Source organism: Empidonax traillii, unplaced genomic scaffold (assembly GCF_003031625.1).
Source record: "Empidonax traillii isolate 1590-97213 ecotype Southwest subspecies unplaced genomic scaffold, ASM303162v1 scaffold111:size2041728, whole genome shotgun sequence".
Lineage (NCBI taxonomy): Eukaryota > Metazoa > Chordata > Aves > Passeriformes > Tyrannidae > Empidonax > Empidonax traillii.
This window is the reverse complement of record NW_020955304.1, coordinates 1,011,760-1,037,681: the sequence shown is the minus strand read 5'-3', so window position 1 is coordinate 1,037,681 and position 25,922 is coordinate 1,011,760. Positions and strand designations below refer to the sequence as shown.

The window sequence follows — 25,922 nt, the reverse complement described above, 5'->3', positions numbered from 1 at the left end:
TTTGTTTGGGGAGGTTTTTTTGCATAAATCCAGGATTAGCTGTAGGAGATGAAACATTTACTGAAAGATGCAATTTCAAAGAGTGACAGAAAGCACGTTTCATAACTAATCCCACTGAAATTTATATAAGAAACCTTTCCAATTCACCTGTGCACTGGAGGACACAAAAAAGTATTATAAACTATCAGCTTATTTTGCTTTCCTTTTCCACCCTTTAATTTTCATGGGCTGCTGTGCTAAACGTGGGACTGAATTTACTTTTTATCAACACGCTTATCTTGGAAAAAGAGGAGCTGGTTGCTTAAGAAGCAACGCTGAAGGAAAATGTCGGTCTGGACGCTGGCAGAGCTAAACGAGGACAGAACTGAGACCTTTAACTTTGGAATTTCCTGGTGGGCAAGAGTTTGCCTGAAGACAGGAACTATGATTCCCATGGCAGGCAGTGCAGCTGGGCTGGTGGCAGATCCGTAACCACGGTGCTCCATCAGAGGGGATTTTTTCCCCCGCCTGTTTTTACGAGGCGAATCAACCACGAAGGGAATAAATTACGGGAAGAATTGCAAGTCCCGGGGTTGAAATCAGCGCTGACATCAAAGAGGCAGCGCCTGCAGCTGTCAGGTACCTCCACAAGGAGAAACCTTGGCTCAACTTTGAGCGACACTTCACACGCGTCAGGCCCTCGTTGTCTGCGCCTCCCAGCCCGGCGCTGCTCAGCATATCAAGCATGTTCCCCGTTGTCACAGTGACCTTGGCTGCCGTCTGTGCCTTGCCCTCTCCAGCTGAGCTTGTGCAACAGACTGAATTTGGAGACATTTGGAACTTGCCTGCACGTCCAGCACCACTTTCACCTTCTGTGGCGCTTGCGACCACGGATACAAAAAAAAAAAGAAAGAAAAAAAAATCCAACCAGTGGATATTATTTTTTTTTTATGAATCATTTCCACCATGTTTCAAGTCTGGAGTTCTTCTGGTGAACTTGTCTGAATAGGAAAAAATCACACTATGCTCTAGAGTGAAGCTCTGAGGGGCTGGTTGCATAAATCTTGCTGTAGACAGTCGGGGTGGGAGGATGGTAGAGGAGCTGTGGGATGGACTCAGGGGAAATGCCTACAGGGTGATGATATGAGAATAAAACTATCTTTTTCAAGGCCTCCTCTTTGTCAGGTGACCCTCCCAAAATGCCCACGCTGCCAAAACAGTGACTATATTATTTTTTTGACACTGAATTAATTCTGAATAATCTTTCACTTTTCTACAAGAGAGGCTGGTGTCCTGAACCCTGGGTTTATCTGCCTCGGATAACACCAAGGCTTTTAGCCACAGACAGGAGGAATATGCTGTTTCCTGCTCAGCTCTTGGCTCCTCTGGGCTCCCTGTCTCTTCTTTAGCTTTGCCACCACACCTGTCCCTCCTTGCCCCTTGTGACATTTCTCCTGCCTTTCTCTTACCTACCCCTTGTTCTACATCCACCATCTGCACCTCTCCCATCTGCCCTGTGGGTTCCAGGCTCATCCTATTAATGCCTCATGGTGGGACAGCACTGGAGGAGAGGGTGGAAGTGGCATGGACATACAGATGCCTGAAATCAGGTACTACTGCTGTCTGGAGCCTGATAATAGTGAGCATTTCTGGGCAATAAATAACTGTGCAACAACAGAAAAAAAAATCCTGATTTGAACTCTCTCCTTCAATCCTTTTTGTGCGGTGACTGTGCACAGCTGGAATCATTGAGATCTCCCAACCCTGCACATCTGAAGGAAACAGTTGAAACATCAAAATGACAGCAAAGAGACTTTAAGGGTGTTTAGGGCTTTGCAGTGGAAGTGCTAAATTTGGTGTGAGCAAATCATGACCAAGGATATCAGATGTATAGGGGCCAGTGCCATATGTTTGCACAGGAAGGTGGCTTGGTGAGAGCAGAGGATGCCAAGTTATACCTAGAGCTCCCTGGTGCTGTTCTTAGCCCAGCTCAGGCAAGTTTAAACCCTGTTAAAGGGGTTTAAAGGAAATAAAATGTGGGTTTTTTTAACCCTGGTAAAGGAAAATTATAGTTTAGTGGTGAACATTAAATGTTTTAATAGAGAAATATCAAGACTGAATGGTTGTCCTGCTCAAGACTCCCCTGGGATCAAGATTCTGATGACATTTATAATATAAGGTCACTTCTCAAAGCAGAAAGCTTTGTCTTGCCAACAGAGGAACCTGATATCCTGCCCTGGCATAAGGCCCTTCATGCTACCTGTGCTCCCACAGTGCTCCTGGGCTGCTCAATAACTTTAACACTGTCTCTTCCAAAATCAGCTGGCTGTGATGGCATTTGTCTTCTACAGTCACTCAGTCGTGTTCTTTTCTGTAAAGGTTTCACTCCTCAGTGACACTCCCCCAAACCCTTGCCTCTCAACAAGGACAGATGCCCTGGTTTGTCTTTGTGGGAGGACAGAAAGAGTAATGATGTCTGAGCACGAGCAGATACTCCTTATCTGCCGTTTGGTTCGAATCAGAACATCCTCAGGGCACTTCTAAGTGAGGGCAGCTGGCAAGTCCTCCAGGGAATGAAACGCTGGTTGAAGTGAGCAGCAGGAATAACTTCAGGTGGTGCATCCTGGTGTCCTGCTGGCTTGGGATCACCTCTCTGGGAAGTGTTCATGGAGTGCTCAGAGTGATCTGCTGGCATTTGCTCTGTTAGTGGCATGTGGGTGGTGATGTGACCAGGCAGTGGTGAGGACTTGGCCTGTTCTGGGTGTCCCCTTCTTCCATCCAAGCAGACCCCAGGAAACAGGGGAGCCAGTGGAACCTCTGTGGCTGCTCTGCCTTTAGCCAAGTGCTTCTCACATCCTTCTCTTGCTCTTACCAATTCTCTGCTGGCCACGAGCCCATTGCATGGTTGATGTGGCAGAGTGGGAGTGTGTGAAGCCAGAAATGGCATCAAGGAGAATCCTCGGATCAGGTGCAGGCTTGATGGACTTGTTCAAGGAAGGAGATGTTCTTCTGAGAGTTGTGAGGATTTGTGTCATCCAGAGCAGCAGTAATTAATGTTTTTTTCCTCCCTAATAAGCATGAATAATGAAGATTCTGCAGCTTATATTGGATTCATAAGTAAACTGTGAACTGAGAGCAGAACTTCACTCCTGTCACTTCATTAATATTGATCTGATTTCATTACAGTGGGTAACAGATGTGAAGCTGAGACTGATGAAATATTGAAGAATGGCCACTGTTCTTTACCCTGACACTGGGCTTCTCCTTTGCAGTTTGTTTTCCCAGCGCTGTCAGCACTGTGGGGGTAAAACTCTGTGTCCTTTGGAATTGAAGCACTGGGGCAGGGCTGGGTGTAGGACCAACAAGAGCCTTGTTCCTATTCCTTGGAACACCTAATGTCAAGACTTGTTATTTGTTCTTTGAAACAAGGACCTTTGGACAGGCTTCAATAATAAAAAACGCACATTTGAGCACCCGCCAGTAGCTTGGCAGGTGGGGAATTTTCTCAGGAAACATGACCCAGAATCAATTTTGTACCAATAGACACGTTCAGGCCTGTGGAAATGAGGGATGTGGATTTCCTGCCTGTGGAAAGGTCCATAACTGACACGACATTTTCAAGGAGCAGGAGTTACCAAGTGAGCTGATGACAAACCAAGCTGGAGAGCAGCGCCAGCACTATCATGCCTGTGGGGAGACCCCCCTGCAGTGACATGGGACTGGAGAGCAGTTCCAGCAGGTCTGGGGAGGGACCAGGACCCTCAGTGATTAGGGTTACAGACACCAAGCTTCCACGAGTACGTGGCTGAGATGTGCATCTCAGCAAGACAGAGGCAGCAAAAAATGCCAGGAGGTTTCCAAATTTTAAGAGCGCAGAGTCAGCAAGTCACTGTCCCAAGTCTCCCTCCCGCTGAATGAAGGATCACTTGCTTTCTTTCCAAGGAAATAGATGCATGAAACTGCACACATCTTTCCTGGAGAGTAAAGAAAAAGTATAGTATTCAGAGCAGGGCAGGAGCCATGCTCCAATTTTGCTCTGTACATTGAACCACTGAATCCCATAGTTTAAAGCAAGAGCTTTTGCAAAGGCTGAATAAAAGCATAGCAATTTTCTGAGAAAGTGCAAGAAATGGCATTAATTATACTAAGTTATTGTCTACCAAAGCTGCTTTCAATCATTTTTATATTCAATAGCATGCATCATCATGAATTGGTGATAAATATAGACGAAAAAAGGTAGTGATAATGAAAGTTATACAGGTGTAAATTAGAGCATATTTTTAAACTACTATGAAGTCACAGCTCCTTGAGATAACACAAAATTATAGGATATGTGCACATCCTAAATTGAACGGTGGAGAATTTTGCACTGTTCATATGCTGGTTGATTATCCCTTGGGCAGTACTGTCTGGGAGAGTAACAAACCTCTGTTTCCACAGCTTCCTACCCCAGACCTCATCCTGAGCCCCAGGGAGCCAGCGTGGGGACAGCACAAGCCATTGTGTATCGGACACACTCCAGCCATGGTCACTTACTATTTGGGGAGCAGCTATGGAGGCACTGTAACCTCAGGTCCCCAGCCTCAGCCCTCTCCTCCTCAGCCCTGGAAAAGAGAATATAGAAGTAGCACCTTTAACAGAAACGAAGGCTGCTCCCAAATATACAGAAATGGAAAGGTGAAAAGCGGTCAGAGCACAACACACCTGGGGCTCCTCCATCGATAGCCAGGCTTGTTATGGAGATCTTTCCACTGGCTTTGCCCCTCTTGGGGACAACTCATGTAAATAGGCCGTGGGGAATAGAAATGAGGGGCTCAGGGCTCTGTGTCTCCCACTCTTTCACTCCTCAGGATGGGTCTAAGTGTCAGGGACCGACAGCATTGTACACTGTGTGTTGGAAGTATGTTGCTACTGCTACACCATTTTACTGCCAGTCCCTGTAATTTTCCAGAAGGAACAGCTCTGTGGATAAACCTTCCTGTATTGCAGAATAAAGCACAGAATAAATCCAAGGCAGAAGGCAACACTCATCCCCATGTGATAATAAAAGGGGAATGGTAAGACTGGAAACTCTGATGTCTGTAGGAAAAGGTACTGACTCTGCGAATGGCAGGGACACTGGGTCAGTACTGAAAACCTCTTCAGATATCTGGGTGACCAAGGAGGAAGTCAAAGCAAAAGGTTGGCATGTCTTTGGAAAGCGTTGGTATGATCTGCACATCTTACACGAGGACAATGGAGTTAGAGGAAGCAAGCTGTGAGTATGATACATTACAGAAATGTACAAAAAGGGACAAAATAGAGTGATGAGGGATGGTTTGAAAAGTTCTGGTTCTCATAGTGTTGGGAATAGTCCTGATTTATTATGTCTGCAATAGCTTTGGTCCTGCCACCTGACTCAAACTGCTCCCAGCACTTCAAAACTACGTTTTCTGTCCCTGCAGGGACATTTTGTCTGCACTGGTATCAATGGCAGTTTGAACTCAGCTCACTCCAGAATTTCACCAGCAGCATCTGCCTGACGTTGGGTTGGTTTTGCAGATCAGAGTAAGGGCTCAGTCAGCAAGAAAAATGTTGTGAAATCAGCTGTAATGCCACAATGGGTGTTGATGGACAGCTGCAAGCTGGCAAGTGTTGTGCTACGGATGGCTGAGCTGGGGAAGGCTGAATCCTCCAGATTTACTTGCTAAATTTGTGGGTTGGTTTAACAGCACCTAGTCAGTGAGATTTGCTTCACAGGGAGCAAAAAGGCTGGATACCAAACTGGAGACAGGGCTGTGCTGATCTCTAGGGTCCCCTCTCCCACCAGTGCCAGGGTGGGATATCCTCCTTTATCCCTCTCTGCAGTGGCTTCAGTTCTGGTGGGACTCAGCACCCCTGGCCTCCTGGACATGGATGCACATCCCAAAGTTGCTCCTCTCTCCTTTTGTCATCACTAAAAGAGGGCCATGGGTAATCCAATTTTACTCCTATCACTTTGCTAACCTTCTATTCCTTTCTCAAGGCAGTGACTATCTCTCCATGAGGAGCTCAGTTGGATATGATTTCCACCCTTTCAGGCCCTTTATCCCTCACCCCAGGCCTCACATACCTTCACCCCAAGCCTGGATATTCCCTTGCCCCAGATCTTTCTCCCTGTAGCTACAACTATCCTTGTTCCAGCAGCTGTAACTCCTGCCCTGGGTCTCCATCTGCCTCACCTGCACTTTCTGCCCCCAGCACACCAAAGAGAGGGAAGTTTGCATTCTTTACCTGGAATCAAAGTCCACCAGAATTCTGGGAGCAGGGAAAGTCAGAGGTTAGTGGCTGAAAGGGGTTTTTTAATATGTGAAGAAAGGAAGGTAAGAAACTGAGGACAAATTTAGGAAAGGACATTCCATGTGAATAACCTGGCTGTGCTGGCCCTTGCCTGAATGGATGTGATTATAGTGTTGGTGTAGCCAGTTGGTCTAAATGAACAGAATTTTTGTGAATGTGTCTTGATTATTACACAGCCATATGGACAAAGCTGCTAGAACAGCTGGGCAGGGGAGGAAGAGGAGGTCTGGCACGTTGACATTCCTTCAGCTGATTGTCACAGATTATCAGTCTGTATAGGAGAAAATGAATTTTCCTTGTCCCTTTGGCTTATCTGGTGGGATCCTTAGAGCAAAGAAAGCAGAAAGGTGTGTGAGGTTCCTCCTCTGCCAGCTGGGGTGAACCATAGACAAGGGACTATGATCAAGACCATACGGGGAAAGAGTATTCATGTGAAACAGGGCAGAAAGAGAAACTGAGAGGGAAGGACGAGAGAAACTTATCAAGAACTGACACCCAATAAACTAAAAAAGCTGAAAAAGATGAGCAAAAGTTTTAGACAAATACTCAGTTCAAAGGAAAGACGGCAAAAAAGGACAAGCAATGAAAGGACAAAGACTGAAAGCTGACATGTTGTAGGTAATTCTGATCATTTTATAGAACACTTAATGCATGAATAATCTCTCCAAGTCTGTATAATTGAGCTGTTTAATTTCTTAGAGTTACCCTGAAGGCTATTGTACCTGTTCTATCTGAAGAGCTCTAATGTCTTTTGATTTTATGGTGTGAACTACAGAGCCTCTTTTGTCTTGACTTTTTGAAGTATCCCAGGCCTGGGAAGGAAACGATTGTTGCATATAACACCATGAATCTTTGATTTTTCTGCAGCTGTTTAAACATTTTCCCAGTGACAGGAACAAGGGGATGCTTGGCTGTGGAGAGACACAGCCTGTGTCCTTGGGGTGCAGGCAGGCAAAGAATTTGGCTGTCTCTGTTTGTGACTCGTAAGCTGCATGCAATTAAAATTAAGTGCAATACAATGAGATTACGTTTGAGAAAGCATTTGCAAGATTAACACTATTTTACTGTCGGTACTTTTCATAAAGCAAATTTCTTCTCTGGAAGCGGGGGCCTGGAGAAGAACATTCCAACAAAAAACTCTGAACAGGCAAAATGGAGCTAACACTTTTCTTCCCTGTCTCTCAGATGATAAATGTAGCTGTTGGGAATAATGATAACTACAATGATAATAATGCTTTAACTTTCCTGTGGCACAGAGTCTGTCCAAAAGAGAGGTTAGATGTGTGTGTACACTGGTTGCTGGATGGGCACCGAGGCAAAGGAACTTGCAAAAAGGGTAATGATATGTACAAAGTAACTGGAAGGAAGAAAGGCTGGAGGGTTTTATTCATGAAGTATGAAAAGGAACACGGAGGTGGAGGAGTAGGAGGGAATGTGAAGTATCCCTGGGTATATGCACAGGAAGGAAGGAGAACTTATTTTATTTTCTATTTGTGCAAAGGCAGATGGGAGCTCAGGGAAGTTGTGTGGGACTGTGGGCACCCACAGAATGTAGCAACAGGGTGTTGCTAATGGACAATCCCTGGACCCCCTGTAGTCTCTGAGTATTCCCAGGTCACAGCAGTGAAGCTGATCATGAATAGGATAACTTTAAAAAAAAAAAAAATTGGTATATTGCTGCACAGCTTGAAACCTCCAGAATGATCCCATGGTAACACTGACTCTGGGCTTCCTATTATGTATTCAGATACAACAATTAAAATAATGTGATACAAAAAAAGAAAGTCATAATCATGAAGTTTGGGAACACCACATGCTTGAGCTGTGTGTGCCAAGTGTGTGTGGAAGGGCTGGGGGGATGTGACCAAGGAGTGAATTGCTGGGGGCGAAATTGTGTCATATGGTGAGGGCAAGAGGAATCAAAATCAAACCCACAACGCCCATGTGAGAGAAAAAGTTATTGTCCTCTAGGCCACTAATGTTGTTTTTGCTATTTACTGTTCCAGAAGGCTCAGTAGTGGTACTTTATCAAGTTCCCTTAGCATTTCTCAATGTAAGTCAACATATTGTTCCTTATAATTCTCCCAGGCTCTAGTCTGCAATTCTCCCTTTAATAATTTGTCTGTTTTCCCTCCCTGGGTGCTGATTTCTCCTGAGGCACATAGTGACCCCTTCCTCTTCACTGTGTTTGTTTTTTTTTTTTTTGTTTTGTTTTGTTTTGTTTTGTTTTTTTTTTTTTTTTTTTTTTTCTCACACAGAGAATTTTTTAGGATTCACTGTCATCTTCAAATGCAAAATTAGGCAAACGGTGCTTGTTTGCATCATTTCTCTCTTCCTTCCAGGCTGTTTGAAAGGTAGAGTGAAATCTTGGAAGTTAACAGAGGAATAACATTAACCACAGACTAACAAACAACAGGATAGCCAAGGCAAAATAATAAGGATGGAGGATCTCTAGCGCTCTCTGAGAAGAGATCCTCACTTTGCTGCTGAAACGCTGATTGTTGCAAACCTTCTGTCCCCTCCCACCACTGAGAAACTGCCACACTGGTCAGACAAGCAGGAATAGGTCCTTGTGTCTTCTGTCCCCAAAATATCTTTACGTCACTTCAAGCAATGAACTTCTGGTGAGGGTTTGCTGTGCTGATCAGCCTTTCGTTCCGTGAAGGTACAAACCCCTGTGGAGCCCATCACACCTTCCCTGCTGTGTGAGGTCCATGTCTGCGTGCTCTTCCCATCCCACAGTTTTAAAACAAAGCCTTAAGTTTCTCACCAAAGGGTGAGGGTGACAAATGTCCCAGAGCAGCCACACGGGCCAGCTACGAGCACGTGGGGCAGCGTGTGGTGATGGGCAGAGTGACAGAGCATCTCTGGGGCCCAGGCAGGGCTCAGGGTCCCTCTAAGCCCCTGGTGGCAGTGGGGGTGGCACTGTGTGGGTGGCACTGTGTGGGTGTTTCTGCAGTGCCTTGTGATGTACACCCTGTATTTGTGTGGAGCAGCTGCAGAGCATGGGTCGTGTGGAGGAGACAGAGATGGGTTGTAGACCTGTGACTATGAAAAATGACAGCTCCAATGGCCTAGTGGTGGCTGAAAAAAGCCTCAGCATTTGTTGGGATTCTTGGGAGGTGCCTATTTCATGTGTTGAGAAATGATGGCTGCCACATTCCTTGCATCCCCACAATTTTACCTCTCCAGAGAGGGAAAATCAGCATACATTGACAATACAGCTTCTTGTGACTGCCTATGGATTGGATGCATATGGCAAGGACTTGTCAGTCTTGAGTTTAATGAGCATGTAAGAAAGGGCAGGCACTGGGACATCACAAAAACAAACCAAGGAGAACCCTTTGGGTTTAACACACACCTTCTCCAGGTATCTCAGAGAGACTCCACCCACATGTGCTGCAGTGGGTGACAGCCTGGATTTTCTGGGACTAGCAGAGCCCAAGAAAACCTCCCCTGAGGGAGCGACTGACTGCACTGACCTTTCTCTGAAGTACTTGATGGCCTCCTGGTCTAGGAAGTTCTGCTCTTCTCGAAAGCCCTGCTCGAAGATTTTGCGCTTGTGCCTGAACTCGATGACAGTCTTAGTGTAGGAGTTCAGGGTGGTGACAGAGGCTGCCATGCAGCAGGTGAAAGAGCCCCAGGCCAGACTGTGGAGAGAGAAGCCAGCAGACAGAGCTGGGTTAGCACAGCAGCTCATGGTATATTCCTGATGCCAAGGGACACACACATGCACAGCATGAGACCAGGCAGGGGAGCCAGAGGTGGCAAACCCATTCTTCTCATCTTGCCTCAAATGACCTGTGGCTCGTGCTCAAGGTGCAGGCAGGAGGTTGGGAGAGGGCAGGGCACAACCTCCATCCCATGGAGAACCATATGGCACAGTGTTAATGTGAACACTGGGTGCTCTCTGACAGAGCTGCCAGACACCTCCTGATTTCCCTCTGAAATGTCTCAGAGCCTTGCAGACAAGTGCTGACATCCATATACTCCTGGAGGGAGTAATGCCTCAGGGACCATGTCTTTCAGACCAGTGGAAGTTCTCCAGCATCCATGGGACACCGACTGCACGGGGCTACTGCAGGGATGGTTTCTAATCTGGCTTTTATGCCTTCACCAGACTACTGTAATTACCTCTTTCCTGGACATTTTTAACAATTCTGGCCTATATCTGGTCTCTGAAAGCCTGCCCAGAATAGAAGACAGCACTTGCATTTTGTGGAGATCCCCAACCTGGGGGTTTCCTGATTGACCCTCCCAGTTTGTAGGCCTTGGTCAGCCGGGGGCAGGACACCTGCAAGCACCAACCAAGTGCATGAAGAGACAGAGGGAGAAGGAAAATAAAAGAAAAAAATGACTGGGCCAAGTTAAGCAAGTGTTATCCTGGGTCTCCTGGCAAGGAGAGTTATCTAGGAGCTGCTTTGTTCCCTGCCTGAGGATAGGGTTTCCCCTCAGGTTCTTCTGCCCTCCCTACTCTTCACTGACCTCACATTCAGATGGGGCTGGGGGGATTCATGGCCTCAAGGAGTTAAGATACTTTTGGAGCTTGAAAAGGGGCTATATATATATATAAAAAAAAGACACTGAATTCCTCCTTTTGTCTGCAGAGCTTCTCTGTGTTCTGGCTCCCCTTGACTCTCACATTCAGCCCATCAGCTCTGGCTACTCAGAGTTCTCAGTGGCTTCCTAACTAACTCGGATTAACATCATCCTCTGTGACAGTGACACACTTTACCTGCTGCTTTTTTCACCTTTTCTATAATAAATGGACCTGAATTATGCAGAGCAGAAAGAATACAGCCCCAGCAGCATTATCTTATAAACATGCATTGTCAACACAGCTCTCAGCATGAGCTATTTTCCCATTCTGCAAAGGACCTGCAGACAAGGAAGCAGCTTCTCATTTCAAATTAGGCAAAACTTGAAAAACAACACATATTCATGAACTGAAAAAAAACAAAAAAAAAAATCTAGGGGAGAAAAATGGCTCAAGTAAACAGAAATGGTTCATTTCAATGATTTCAAAATTCAGCTCCTAACAAGTCCTTCAGGGACTCCCGAGGCAATGAGACGTGTGGAGGCAGCTCTTTCCTCGTCATTTTTGGACCCATTTGCCAGATGCAACCAAATGAGAAGGAAATGTAGTGACCCCCGGGGTGACAAAGTTCCTTCAGGTTTCCCGTGGTTGGGTGAAGAAGTGGAAAGGTGCTAGGTGTGATTGCTCAGGCACACTGTCTTCCCATCCTGGCATGTGTCCTCCTCCTACATGGAGTGTGTGGAAAAGCTCCAACAGCTGCAGACATTTCCAGCTGGGCTCCTAAACAGTATCCAGGAAGGAGCCAGCAAAAACCACACACTTCTGCCTGGGGAATGACACTGGGAGGAAAATTTTTCTTTTTGAAGTTTCTGATGATTTCTAATCATGCACTCAGAAATGCTGAAAGGTTCAAGGAAGGAAATACAGAGCGAAGGCTCTTAATGTCTGGCATTTGGTAAATCATAATAATTAGGCAATTATGACGGATCTGTTTTAGTTTTTATGGACTTTGGTTAAGTGTTATTTATTTTGAAGTGTCAAGAGTGGTTCCCCTACCTTTAAGAGTTAAACCCTGCCTTTTCCAGGTCTGCTATCCAACACTGGCATGCTGTGAGAGACCCCATGGTGTCCCTTAGGCTGCTGAAAATGCTCCCAGGGCAGCTGTGGCTGAGCTGTGTTTGCCCTACACCCTGCACAGATAAATGTCTTGCCTTGGAAGGTATCAGGAGACCTCCAAATCCGAGAAGATGCCTTGTGAGTGCAACAGCAGGAGTGGAGCTCAGCTGTGACCCCACAGTCACTGTGTGGAGGGAAGCTGAGGTCCCACCTCAGGAATATGGGGAAAGAGGAGGTTGGTCTCACATATTTGCCTGCCTGTGGGTTTCTCCACAGTGAGACCTAACCCAGGGGCAATCCTGGTCCTTAAATCTGTGCCCTGGCTGTGGCTGCCCGGGGAGAGTGAGGGAGAGGCTGCAGCAGCTGCTCTGGGACAGGGCTGGGGTCTGGACAGCAGCCAGAGCTTCCAGCTCCGTTCCTTTGGGACACTGGGCTCCCAGCAGCTGGCTTGGAGCATGGGTGGGATGAGTGGGTCCAGGGAAAGCTCAGAATGCCCCGTGGGACCCACCAGCTCTGAGACATGGGGGTTCTTGGCTTGTACAAGATGAAGGAGAATAATCTAATGAGTGTTTATCATTCCAGATATTTAACAATATTCTGAATTTTGAGTACTGCAGTAAATTGTAAAATAGATTACTGAAGACAAATATGCCTTATTATTTAAATATATTGAAAATTATACAATTATTATGACAGAGTTTTTATAAATATTAATATAAATATTATATGAATGCAGTGTATTTATAAGAAGTTCATCATTTCAATGCAACAAATATTCATTATTGAGACACGAAATAAACTGTATTTTAAATATAATGTGATTTATATTTTGTAACATGTTGCTAAAATGTTGGTAACTCCTCCCATGAAACACAGTATAAAGAGGGGAGAAGGAAAGACTAATAATCCCCTGCAGTGCTGTGCATAAGTATTTGTATTTATTTATTGGTGTTAGCGAAGGTTGTTGTCTCTGCTTTGAGATGGAAAGAAAATAATGTGCTATATTTAGAAATGAAAAAAAGAAAGTATTTTCCCTATCCATCCAAAGAGGCTGATGCCTCTAGAGGAATGGTGATGTTGTTTGCAGGTATTTTTATTCTCCACAGCCTCCTCTTCTTGTTAAGCTTCTTATAAACTTGCAAGCAATATAACACAGTTGATGTATCTTGGCCAAATTATTTTTATGTGATTTTTAAAAGATAGATGGGAAAGGTAAGAAGAAAGCCATGTCTGTTTTCCCAAGCCATCTCCTCACGATCTGCAGGGAAGCATTGCCGTGCCAGCAGCACTGCACCTTCCTCTGCAGCTGAGTTAAAAGCTGCACCGCAAGGTTCAACTGAGACATTAATTAAAAACCAAAAAAAAGAAAAAAAAAATGAAAGAGCTAAAAGTCTCTGAAATGCCATGGCAATTATGTACCTAAATTGAACTTTAATGAGAGTGCTCAATCTGTGTTGGTAATTGTGGGTGCTGTTTATTTACAAATGCTCTGTACCTGCTGATAGGCACAGCTGCTGCTGCACCGATAACTGTCCTCCACACCTCGAGAACTGCACGGCCCCAGGGGTTTGTGCTCCTGGCACTCCGGGAGCTGGGAATTCATATGCAAGCTCCTGGCAGTTGGAGGTGACATGCACCATCTCCCAACAGACTGATGGAACAGCTCAGAAAAGCAGGTGACACTTACCAGAAGGACCATCCATAGTCCCATGAATGTGGTCGCCAGTCCTCTGGCCCAAGGCTGACTGTCACTTGGAAAACTTGAGTATACATCATGTGTGCCACCATCCCCAACAGACCTGGGAAGCAGGGATCACAACAGGCATTTTTGGGCTAATGTTTGTTACAATTCTTGACATAGTTACTGCTGGAAGTGCTTTGAGAGCTCCGAAAAAGTCTTTGTTGTACTTCTATGCCTCCTGTTCTACTGTGGAGGAGGGAGCTGCATGGGCAGAGGAGAGATGTGACTGAGAGCTCATTATTTTACATCATACTGAATTCTCAATTAAAAGAGGAGTTACAGAAAGAAAATCGTTGAAGAAAATGTTGCACAATTAGCAGCACCACCAACCCTGCTGCTGCACAACAGGGGTGTGCCACCCACCAGTTATCTCACTTAGCCCATCACAGACAGGCCTCAGGTGAGGGAACAAGGAGAGAGGCTTCTGTAGGCAACGCAGACTGAATGTGTTAACACCAAACAACCATATTTTGTCTCAACAGTTGCTAAGATTCATAAATCTGAACACTTATAAAACACTTGGAAGTTACACAAGGAAGTCGAGCGAGCTCAGCACTCCTGATGATGTGTGGAAAGAGGACACCACGGGGATACTTTTGATGGCACAGTCTTGGTGATGCTTTTGTGACACTGTTATAGTTTGCTGAGAGAACTGCAACTGGGTGAAGATTAGACAATGTGTTAGACACTGCAGCGTCTGTGATGTTAAAGAACAGGCCTGCAGTTAAATCACAGGGTGGCCTGAGTTAGCTCTGCCACTGAGCTGGTTCTGCAGCTTAAGCAGAAAAAACTGCCTGAGCTTTATGTTTAGACACCTCTCTGAGGAAAATCAAACCCTACTTTTCAAGCAGTGCTGGCCAGGAGCAGCTCTGATGCTTGGAGGGCTTTCCAGCTACAACAATTTGGGATGTTCCTGCCTTAGTGCCTGGGCAGTGCAGAGCGATGCTCCCCACTGAGCTCAGCAAAGTGTGGGTTCAGGCAGTTAGCTAAAGAAAGGGGGCAGGGTCATCACATCCCAAATAGACCTTGGAACTACAGATGTCAAAAGGCCTCTTGTGCTGCAGTGACAATTCAAGGCACTTAAAAATACCGATGTTCTACCACAGTGGGTACAGTGAGGTTCCCCTGTTACACTTTGCACCTTAACCAAAGTCAGCATTCATTTTTATCTCTGACAACCTATTTTTTTCCATGGTTGCCCTTCCTACACATGGAAGATCCTGATTTCCCACGCCCCACACCCAAATTTTGGCTTTTCTTTCCTACTCCCTTTTAGAGTCTAAAGCACTCCATTAGTCTCTCCAGATGTGTGGATGATTCAGGGCAGTTCTGGGGGAGGGAAGTGTGGGAGTGTCATGTTTGTGTTGTGGGCATGTTAAGCAGGTCCTTGAGCAAGACAAATGCCATATTTGATACAAACAACTGCAGAGGCTGAAAGAAGACGTTCTGTTACAAGGAGCCGTGGTGATTTGCTTAGCTGCCTCGTGTTGGAGTGACATTGCAAAGATAGGAGGTGGAAAGAGCAATTCACTTCAGGAGAAATGATTTTTTGGCAGGGTGGGTGGCCCAATGGGAGCACAGCAAAGTGCTGCACACCTTGCTCGTGTCTGGCTATATTTAATTTCCACGATGCACTGGGACCTTGTTATACTTTTTAAATCAATGGATTTTTCTTCAGCTGGCAGTTATGCCTCGATCTTAACTTTGGGCTTTGCTGTTTCTGTACAGTGATTTTTTCAACCTTAATAAAATATTACAGCCTGCCCTGAGACATGTCACAGTCACTCAGAGCCAGGGGGAGGTTTGACACGGCAAGGCCAAGCCTCAGCAAGGCTGATCTGCTCCCTTCTGTCATGCAAAGCCTTAATGGGGTTTCAGCAACGCTCTCACCTGTCCCTGTGTGGGAGGCAGGGATGACAGTCCACTCATACAGATGAGTGGGAGGTCATCAGCAAGGCCTGCTGGAACACAGGAGCCACAGTAGAATTGTGGTGTTCCTTGCTTTGTCTGGGAAGGGTCAGGGCTTGATCTGCACCTGGTGGTGTTTTTCCATGTCCAAACTACGGCAAAACAAGACAGGTCTTTTGTTATGCTGCTTCATGTGCATTTGGGTTCGTTTGGTCTATTTTAGATGTGCCTTGCCAAGTTCTCCAAGGGAATATCCTGTGGTTCTTTTTCTCCACGGGGGTACCCCGTGGTCCTTTTTGTTGTACATTTAATGGGTCACATTTTGGCTACAGTGAGCTGCCTGTGACATCAATCAACAAATGCTGTATTTACAGGATGATCTTTACCTCCAGCTGGCTGCTTAAGGCTGGGCAAAGACATCATCATGCCTGTAATGCCCATCCACCTGGGGGCCAGGGCATTACAGATTGCAGATGGAAAATCCTGGGAATGTGTTGGACTGGAGTAGATGGGAGTGTAGAAACAGTGATCATTCACAGCTGGCTTGGGATCACAAGCCTTGCAGGGCCAGAGCTGTTTCGAGGTGTCAGTAATGGGAGAGACTAAGGAACTTTGGAAAGTTGGACATTAAGGAAATTGGGAAAAGACAATATATTTTAAAGCGTTTTCAGATACTTTTACTAGAAATATCATTTATAGAATATATCACATTAATCAAAATGCTTTATCATAAATATTAAATGAGAGACGTAAATTTTTTTATTTGTGAAAGGGTTAAGAGTGATACCAAAATTGGAATGTTGTGGGGTCTTTTGTTAATGGCTCCTAAGAATTTGAGGAGCAGCAAGAAATGACCACACTATTAGGAAGTTTTTTTTAACCTTTAGATATTGAGCTGCGAAAATATGAAGGTCTCATTGCACTTTTACGAGGGAAGTCTAGCATGAATTTAATGAGAGGTGTTATGCTCCAGTGCAAAGTCCTCTTCATTACCTAATTTTGTTAAGCTATGTCATTATAAATATGCTAGGCTTAAATAAATATAGTTTTCTTCTTTCCTCAGGTATCCCTGTCACGGAAAAATAAAAGCTAGCAGTATGTTGGAGTTTGAAGTTTTTTTGCTTCTTTTCTATTCTTCTATCATTTTTTCCCTGTAAAATTTTGAAGTTTATATTTGGACCATCTTGGCAATGTGCTTAAAAAGAGGGAAGGCCAAAATAAAAATAGAAAGATGTGTAGGAAAGAAAACTTCATCATTCTTACAAAACTTTAAAACTGCAGTTAATGATGAAGAAAGAGAGAAACAGCATGGAAGTAATTGCTTGAATGCTGAAGAATTCCACAGAGTTTGACTCTGAAAATTGAACTGACTTTTTTTTTTTTTTTTTTTTTTTTTTTTTTTTTTTTTTTTTTTTTTTTTTTTTTTTTTTTTTTTTTTTTAAATCCAAATTACATCCAAAGCAAAAAAATATGCTTTGGTAGTTCTTACCAGATTTCTCTTGTCATCTCAACTCTACTTCTGATCTTTTTTTTTGTGTTATTATTTCACAATTTACAGCTACCCCTGAAGATAAAGCTCCTTCCCAAAATGTCCACTGCCTGTTGTAATGTCTTTCAGCTTGAAATGCAGCAGAATAAAATGCACTTTTATTGCAGAAGTTCTTTCTGCTAGAGAGGCCCAAGCAGGAGCACTCTACACGAGCCAGCTGTGGCTGCTTCTATAAATCCTGGAGGGTTTTTAACCAGCAAATCTTCGCAGAAGTGAAGGGGCACTTAACTACATGGCTAGATTTCATAACTTCTTTCAGAGAAGTGCATTCCTCAAGTTCATGTGCTGAAGGGCTCCAAGTACAGGCTGAGCATGAAAATAGCCTGAAACAGTTGTTCTGAGAGATGCACATGCCCCCAGATTACTCTTGGGGTTGCTCCTCAGTGTGATTATTAGAACCCTTTTCATTCTCAATTTTGCTAATGAACAAGATGGGCTTCTTTCTTTGGTTTGAAGAATCCAGCTTTCACCTACTCCCAGGATGAACACAGAAAAAAGAATTTTCAACGCTACGTGTTTTTAATTTCCGATTGGAAAATGAGTGTGATGATGCTGCAAATGGAGCTCAGGCTGTAGCTGTTGGTAATGGCTGTGCAGGCTGGGGATGGATAATTACTGCATTGCCGTTGTGAAATCAGGAATAAGGATTTTCACTTCTCCCTGGCAAGAAGCAAATTTATCACGCTGTCCCTTTTGCCAAAGGAGCAAAAAAACTAGGGTGAAAAATGCGATGCTAAGCGGGGATAAGAAAGCCTTGGAGCCTCGGGTTTTTGGGCCTGCAAAGTTATAGGATTTTGCTTTGTGGTGGCTCCTCAGGTAAAAGGGGAAGGGAAGGTTCATACCTGAAAGCACAGTGAAGACAGCAGCAAAGGCATTTAACTTGAGCCCATCTATCACACTGCTTGAATGAAAGAGCTCGAGGCACATAAGGCTGAACCCGACGACTAACAGCATGATGTACAACACCTCAGATACTACTGATAACCACAGGACACCTGCAATGCACAAGAAACAGCAACCAGTTAGCTGGGACATTCTTTCAACAGGGTAAAATCTGTAAATATTAATTAGGAAATCGGGAATATCTAGGAGTAACTGCGTATTAGGAAATGGGGGTTTTTTTGAAGGTTGGTTACAGCTGGTTGGTCTTTAAGGTCAACAAATGTCATTTTTTGATTTTTTTTTTACTCTTTATCACACTAAATGTATATTAGGAAAAATTTCTTCACTGAAAGAGTGATTAAACACTGGAACAGCCTGCCCAGGGAAGTGGTGGAGTCACCATCCCTGGAAGTGTTCAAAAGACAAGTAGATGTGGCAACTTGCAATATGGTTTAGTGGGCATGGGTGTATTTGGTCAAAGGTTGGACTTGATGGTTCTGTGATTCACAAAGTTTAAACTCATCAAACAACCACCCAAACTGTGACAAACAGAAAAAGGGGTAGATAAAGATGTGGAGTGGCAGGGGGGTAAGGACACTGCAGAAAAGGAAAAGGTGCTGTTTAAGATCCCAGTTTGACTAAAGAACCTCTTTCTGTGTGTCCAGGAACTTCTTGGCTCCTCTGACCCAAAGCAGAGCACACAGAATTCACTTTCCCTCCCTGTGCCATGGTTTGGATGAGCACACAGGGAGGTGATGGCACAGAACACCTGACAGTCTGTGCACCGGTGGGAGCTGGACAGGCTTGGATGCCTCCTTTTCACAAGGCTGTTCTAAGAAAAGCTCTTCAGGTTTTAAACTCTCTCACAGTGTAGTGTTGGGGACTGTTATCAGAAACTCTTCCACAGAACTGGTGCCCTGCAGAATGACTGTTTTGCCCCGAGGTGTTTGGATCCACCGCACAGGGCTGTGCCGCTGGGACTGACATGCAAACTGCCACAATTACTGCAGAGGGGACACACTTATTTATAACCTGCTCAGCTGAAGAGCTGCAGATACAAAATTCAAACTGCCTTCTGTTCCCTCAGCCCCTGGGGACGACCCTCAGAGGAAGGGCAGAGCTGAGGTGCCCTGTGTGAGCTCTGTGGGACTCTGGGGCTGTGCACGGGGCAGTGGGTCTGCCTGACCAGCAGAGACTGAGCCACCCACAGTGGGTGCCACGTTTGGAAATTTCAGCACAAAACCTCCAGCAGGATCTGCTGAGTCTTTTAAAGTCACCAAGCCACGGGGTAAATTGGAGAGGATGGGAACAGATGATAATATTGAGTCCCTGCCCAATTTCCAATTGCTGTTTCAGCATGAGAATCCGCTAAAATTCTCCAGTACATTTGCTAACCTGATTGCTGGAGAATTCACCTGGAAACAATGAGCAGTGATGGAAAATTTCAGCCTAAGCAGTTGAAACATGGAAAGTTAAGCATCTGAAGACAATGGCTTATATTAGAAAATGTTAGCTGTAACCATAGAGACTGCTACAGGCTTCACTTATATTAATACCTTCTCTCCTCACTGTAAGAGCACATGTGTGATAATGCCTACAGTCAAGCTTATCAAACCAGATATGCAGTCTCACTTTTATCAAATATTTGAGTGTTCTCTTGGTGACCAGGCTCACATTTTTTCTTCTGGAAACTTGTCTTTATAATTACATCTAATTAATATGAGCTAGTTGTTGTTGCCACCGTATCTGACCTTTTGAGTTCTTAAACCACACTACAGAGATAGCAATAAATAAACCTTTTAATTGCTCACAGAGGCTGTATGTGCAATATTGCATTTATCATCAGCAAACAGCTGCTTATCTCACTCCTATTAGTCAATGTGGTATCAGGCAACTGGCACACTCTTCCAAAAAGAAATACAAGGGAGAGAGAGCAATGGTGTTGTTCTGTGATACAGCAGGATTTAGAAGGGATTTTGACTCATTTTCTCACAACCAGCAGTTTCTATGATGAGAGAATGATGAAATGATTTGAGTTTGAAAGAATTAGATTACGAAAACCTGACCCATAAACCAAGGCAGCTGACAGCCCTAATTAATGAATTCTAATTCATTCACCCCCAACTTGAAAGATTAATACACAACACACCTGCCCAGATGTTTATTGCCCTGTTTCCAATCTGGGGGATACCCACTGGTGGGACCTGCACACCAGGGCAGTGCTGTAACAGGGTCTGCAGCTCAAAGCTGTGGGGTGGCTCTGTCTCTGCTTCCTTGGGGGGATAACTGGCTGCAGGGTTGGACTCAAAGAGTTGTAGTCAAGGGGTAACATCAGGCTGGTGGTTGTCACAAGAGTTGCTCAGTTTTAGGGCCAATTCAGGAGTTGAGTGAATGCTTAAGGAAGTTTGCTGGTGACACTAAATCAGGAGGAGACATTGAGTCCCCTGAGAATGGAAAGGCCTTAAAGAGATCTTGTAGACGTGAGTGCATCACCAACCATATGAGATCTGGCAAGGACAAATCCTGGATTCTGCTCCTGGAACAGCGCAATCCTGGATGCACCTACAGACTGGGGGACAGGAGGCTGCATTGCACCCCTGCATCTAGGGGAGCTGGTTGATGGCTTGGGGGTGCAGTTAATGTACACAGATTTTGTCCACGTTTTACCTGTTGCCCACCCACGAGGCAGTGCTTGAAGCTGGATGCTGCAGACACAAATGTCTGGACAGGAGGCTGGAGAGATGCACATCAATCTGTGAGGGAGGGTCTGGGTTAATGTGTCCCCAAGGCGAGTGAGGGCACATTGCTAATGGCAGCTTTGTGCACATTCAAGGGACAGGAGGGCTCTGGGAGGTGAGCTGGGCTAGGGCCTGGCTGGTGTCCTTTATCAGCCTGGGGAAGGAGAAAGGAGCAGGAGGACTGTGGGGCTGGTGTCACAGGGAGTGCTTTGGCTTCCCTTACCACAAGGCTGGGATAAGAGTGGTTTTGCCATCAAGGGAACCTTGCAAGGAGATGATGAAAAGCTCAAGGAGACACGACTTTGCTCTCCTATAAAACCATCTTCTGATGAGACACAAAGGCTGTGTGAGTTTGCTGTGGAAGGCATAGGCTATTCTTTTTTCTTTCTTTCTGTTCCTATCTGCAGAGAAACTCTAAGTCTAATTCTCATGTCTTATTTCATAGTGTGCACTGAATACCTGCTCTGAGTCTTCTTTAAATGCATCTAATGTGGGGGAAAGGCAAGTCCCACATGCAGTGTTTGCATAGTTCTGAGTATGTCCTGTTCTGCCTGCTTTGATTTTGAATTTCATCTGAAATAATAACACCCAGAAAATGCAAGCTGTATCTGAATTTTGCATCTTCCTGTGGCTGCCTGAAGCAGAACAGTTGCTTCAGGTTATTAATTCAGGAGGCACTGTCTTTCTGTTGTGTGCTGATGGTGAAGTGATCTCCCACTGCTACTCTCTCAACATGAGATTCATGAGGCAGTCACTTGGCATAACTTCCACTTACAATATCTTACAGTCTCCTTCCTGCAAAGTTGAGAGCTCCTTCTCTTGAGGAGACCTCAGTCATTCCAGGTGACAGGGAAGAGCTCTCCAGAGGATTTTTCTCTTTTCCAATCTTCTCTGCTGTCACCTTTTCTGCCTGTCTTACTTCCCTCCAGCCTGTGTCCTCTGCCCCAGGGATCTGTCTGGCCTAACTCAGCTTTTATGAAAAATCTCTCCTTCACGAGAGTCAGCAGTTGATTCACTTGGAGAGTTCTACCTGGATGGCCTCTATCTTCCATGTATTCTTACAAATCACCAGATTTCTCTCGTTTTTTTGGTCTTCATTCTGTTTATGCATTTTCCTTGACTGTTAATCAAACCGACTGCTGTGTGTGCAGAGAAGGGTTTGGGTACAGAGCTCAGCTGGGATGTGCCTCTTGTCCCAAGGACATTCCTTGTTGATGCAGAGGGATTGCAGGCCCTGCCCTGCCTCCTCCTCACCGTGTGCAGCATTTGCCAGTGAGTGTCACCCCTGCTCACTGTGTGGGAAATAGTGCTGGGACACCGTGGCCACAGTGTGAGACCTCCAAGGAAAGGAGAGTCTTTGACTCCCAGACAAAACTAAACCAAAACTGGTTTCACCTGCACACACATTCTCACAAGGATGGGTGTGTGCAAGGAGCACTCAGAGTTACTCTTGTGTGCTGTGGGACACTTTGGATCTTTGCTCCTGCTCCACATTTTCAGGACAAGCTCCTTGTGAAGCAAAAGAACTTGAAGTGCAGGACCTGGGCTGAGCTGCTCGCCTGGAACTAGAGATGGCAAAGCTGGGACTCACCAAAAGGTTTCATATAATTCAACTTCTATCATAGGTGTCCTAAATCAGAAGGAATCGTATCATCTTCGTATCATGTGATCTCATGGCAGGTTGTACTCGATATGATCACCAGCTTTGCCTAAAATGAAAACACAGCCCTGCTGAAAGCTTGTTTTTCATCTGTGCTTCTGTCATTATCCAGAGATCCTGATTTCACAAGAAGACTGGTGAGCCAACTGGGACATTAGTGAGCTTCTTTGTGTCTCTGAGCTTTTGTTAGTTACTCATCAACGTGCCAAGAGACTGTCTTTGAGGAGTTCATAGTGAGAAGCATCAGTGCCACCTCCTCATGGACTTATCCACTGCAGCAGCATTTTTACACCTTAAGGAAATCAGTTTTCCAGCATCCCAAGCGAAGTGAGCATACTCTCATTGTGACTGAAAGGATAACTGTTATCCACAGATTTTAGGCACTCAAGTCCATCATGAACCATCTGAGAAGATCAACCCTTTGCCTTCCTGACAGCAGCAACATTCTGAAAGATTTACAGATTCTGAGTGCACCTCTGCAAAAGCTGGTGATCATGTTGAGACAATGTGTTAACAAAAGGATGTGATAGACAGTCCTGAATGTTGTTCACAAAACCTGAAATCATTTCAAGTCAGCCCTGATCACCAGGGAAGGCACTCTAAATGAACATGCTGTCATCTCCCACCAAGGAGCACTCTGAGTCAGGGATCTCCAATGCTGAGTTTCTTTTGAAACAGGAATTTTGAAAACAAAAGCATAGGAATTCTGCTTAGAAGAACTCAAGGCACTGTACCACCTGAATTCCTGATGAAGGGACCCAAAGAACAGGGTGGTTCATGACTTCCAGGAGTTTTTAGCTAATTTTGACTGCTTGATACCTGAAGTTCATTCCTTGTTCAAATCCACTGCCATTTCCTGCCACAAAAAAGCAGGAGTTGCTGACTCCAACTTTTCTGTGAGACAGCTCTGGTTAAACTGAGGAATGCCAAGCCTGACATGTTCTTCTTTGAAATGCTCCTTCCCCACAACATGCAAAGATGATTCTTAGTTGTCCTGTGTTGCATTATTAAAACCATTCTCAGACTGGTTACCAGTTTGGACTGAAACACAAAGAACTTGGATAACATCTGAATGGAATTACATGCAGGATGATAAAGAAGCATTTGCTGCTGTTTCTGGAACTCCAAAGTTCCATAATTTCAATAACTGTTGAACTTTTGAGATGAATACAAGCCAACAAGGCAGTTTCAGAGAGCCTAAATCACATCTATACCTCCTACCACCTACAGTCACATGCAGCCATGGAGTTGGATGCATAACTTGTCAGCAAATCAGAAAAGTTGATTTTTGGTGCCAGCTCTCTGTGCCAGCATTTTTTGATGGCAGATTGTGAGGTCCTATCTCCAGATGAAATAACGATATTGAAATCCTCTCCTGGTGCTTCTCCAGCCTGGCCAGGCCATGAAAATGACTGTCAAAGATCCAGTGGTAGTGCATGTTCTCAAGGCAACGCTGAAGAGGTGGCCAACAGAGGAATTGCTGGGAGAGTTCAAAGCATTTTTAATCCATAAACATGAGCTATTTGCTCTTAAAGGATTTCTTCAGGGAAAATCATATTGCTATTCCTGAAGGAGATTGCTGAGTCATGTTAACTGTGTTATATGCAGGGATTGTGTGCATGAAGATGTCAGTCATGTGTTTTGGCTAGTGGCTTGGAAATAATGCCAGCATAAATAAAGCCATAAATGAATGTATTACCTGCCACACCACGTGGCACTGCCTGCTGAAACCCCAGTGTTCCTGAGCAATGCCCAAGAAGAAATGGTCTGGAATCTGTATTGATTTCTGAGGGCTCTTTCAGACAGAAAATTAGCTTCCTAATTGGGGTAAGCTCATATTTAGAATGCCTCAGTGGGATTTCATCCTCCTCAGAAACACCTACTGCCTCAGCCTCTGCTCCCTGAGGATCTGCAGCTGCTTCCAAGAGCAGAACTGCCCTGCTGGCTGATGGGCTCGAGGGTCTGAGCAAGGCAGTGTCATCTGAGCTGTCACACCGTGCCACGCTGTCCCCCAGCAGGTGATCACGCTGGATGATGCTGCAGGCAGCCAAGGACACCTTGCAAAGGTTTAGAGTCACCACGTTCCTCGTAACTCAGTGTCACGCGGCTGCTCTGAGGGTCAGTCTGGCTGAGCCACCATGAGGCATCATCTCCAGTCACTCCTCTGCCAGTTCAGCCTTGATCTGTCTGGGAAATACTGATACGAGCAAGGAGAGGCTCAGGGGGGGTTTCTACATCACAGTTCATCATATGACAGGAAAACCTTCTCTCTGCTTCTTCTGTCACTTCTGAAGCAGTGGAGCTGAGCAGTGTGTGCTGCTCCTAAATAACTGCTGAGACTATTGCCCTGACTGAGATGAAATCCAGAGCACAGCACTTGAAGGACAAGCTGGGTGCTGCACTGTTGAGCAGCTGGAGACATCAGTGTTTAAGCAACTCTGTCCTGGAGAGTGAGCATCCTTCTTGTCTCCTCACTGGCATGCTGCTAACCCAGACACTGATGCTGTTACTCAGGGAAGAAAGTGCTCCTCTCAGCCTGTGCTTCACAGTCATTATCCCCAAGATCCCTAAACTGCCAGTCAACATAGAAAAAAACACAGAAGGCTGTGACAAGTCAACCAGACAGATGTCATCCAGCATCTGGGAGGGAAAAGACCATGTATGAGGGCAAAACCTGGGTTTGGGTGGTGTGAACTTGCATGGAGGAAGCCATGGTGCAGGAGTTGTTTCTTCTTTGTGCAAAAACATTTCACTGTTCTTCTTGGTGTCCGTGCATGTTGCAGTAGCTTGTGAGATGGGGGAGTTGTTACCCTTGTTCATGTTAACAGCAACAAAGAGTTATCTTTGTGTGCCTCATGGTTGGTATTTGCTGTCCTTATGTGTCTGCACTTGGGCTGACACTGCTCTGCTTTTCCAGACTTAGTGGCTATCGTGGGAACTGACACCTGGAACTCACTCTAATCTCTCCTCTTCACCTTCAGTGCAAGAGAGAAGGGAGGAAAATCAAGGCAAATGGGTACACACTGAGAAACATCGAGCATGTTTGGGAAAAGCAGCAAGGCAAGCTCCGTGTAAATCCCACTCTTTCTCTTCCAGTGGCATTCTGACGGTTTTAGCAACTTGCTCATCTCCGCTGCTCCAACACGGGGAATAGCAAGGCAGAAGTACTGGAATGATCAGCAAATGGTGAAAGGAACAAACAGCGAGCGTGCTGTTGTGTCTGGCGTCAGGGCTCGGCGCTGAGCAGTCAGCCCGTCTGCCGGTTAATGCCGTCACATCGAACCACACCATCTGCCCGCTCCTCTCCTGCTGCCGCGTGAAAGCACTGAGAGGAGAGGAGACAAGAGAACCCCGGGAGAAAAAAGGAAGCTTCATGATCCTAAATGCCATCAGAGAGATACCTAAAGCTCCCTGTCACCGTAAAAACAAACACAAAAAGGGTCTGCAGCCAGACAAGAGATTGTGGTTTGCAAATGTGAGAAACCGGGTGATAA

At 45.3% G+C, this 25,922-nt stretch overlaps 1 protein-coding gene across 3 annotated transcripts in view; it reads right to left on the bottom strand.

Moving 5' to 3' along the window:
* Nucleotides 1-25,922, bottom strand: part of GSG1L (GSG1 like) — a 54,833-nt gene that overhangs the window by 4,286 nt on the left and 24,625 nt on the right. For 2 of the 3 annotated variants that reach the window (XM_027882819.1, XM_027882818.1), the window contains exons 3-5: nt 17,991-18,143; nt 13,638-13,749; nt 9,780-9,947 (exon numbers count right to left, since the gene is read on the bottom strand). In XM_027882819.1, the coding sequence (XP_027738620.1) occupies nt 9,780-9,947; nt 13,638-13,749; nt 17,991-18,143 (433 nt within the window). Of the gene's footprint in view, nt 1-947; nt 3,954-4,515; nt 4,584-9,779; nt 9,948-13,637; nt 13,750-17,990; nt 18,144-25,922 lie in introns of those variants that run through there. The other variant, XM_027882820.1, reaches the window with a different exon arrangement.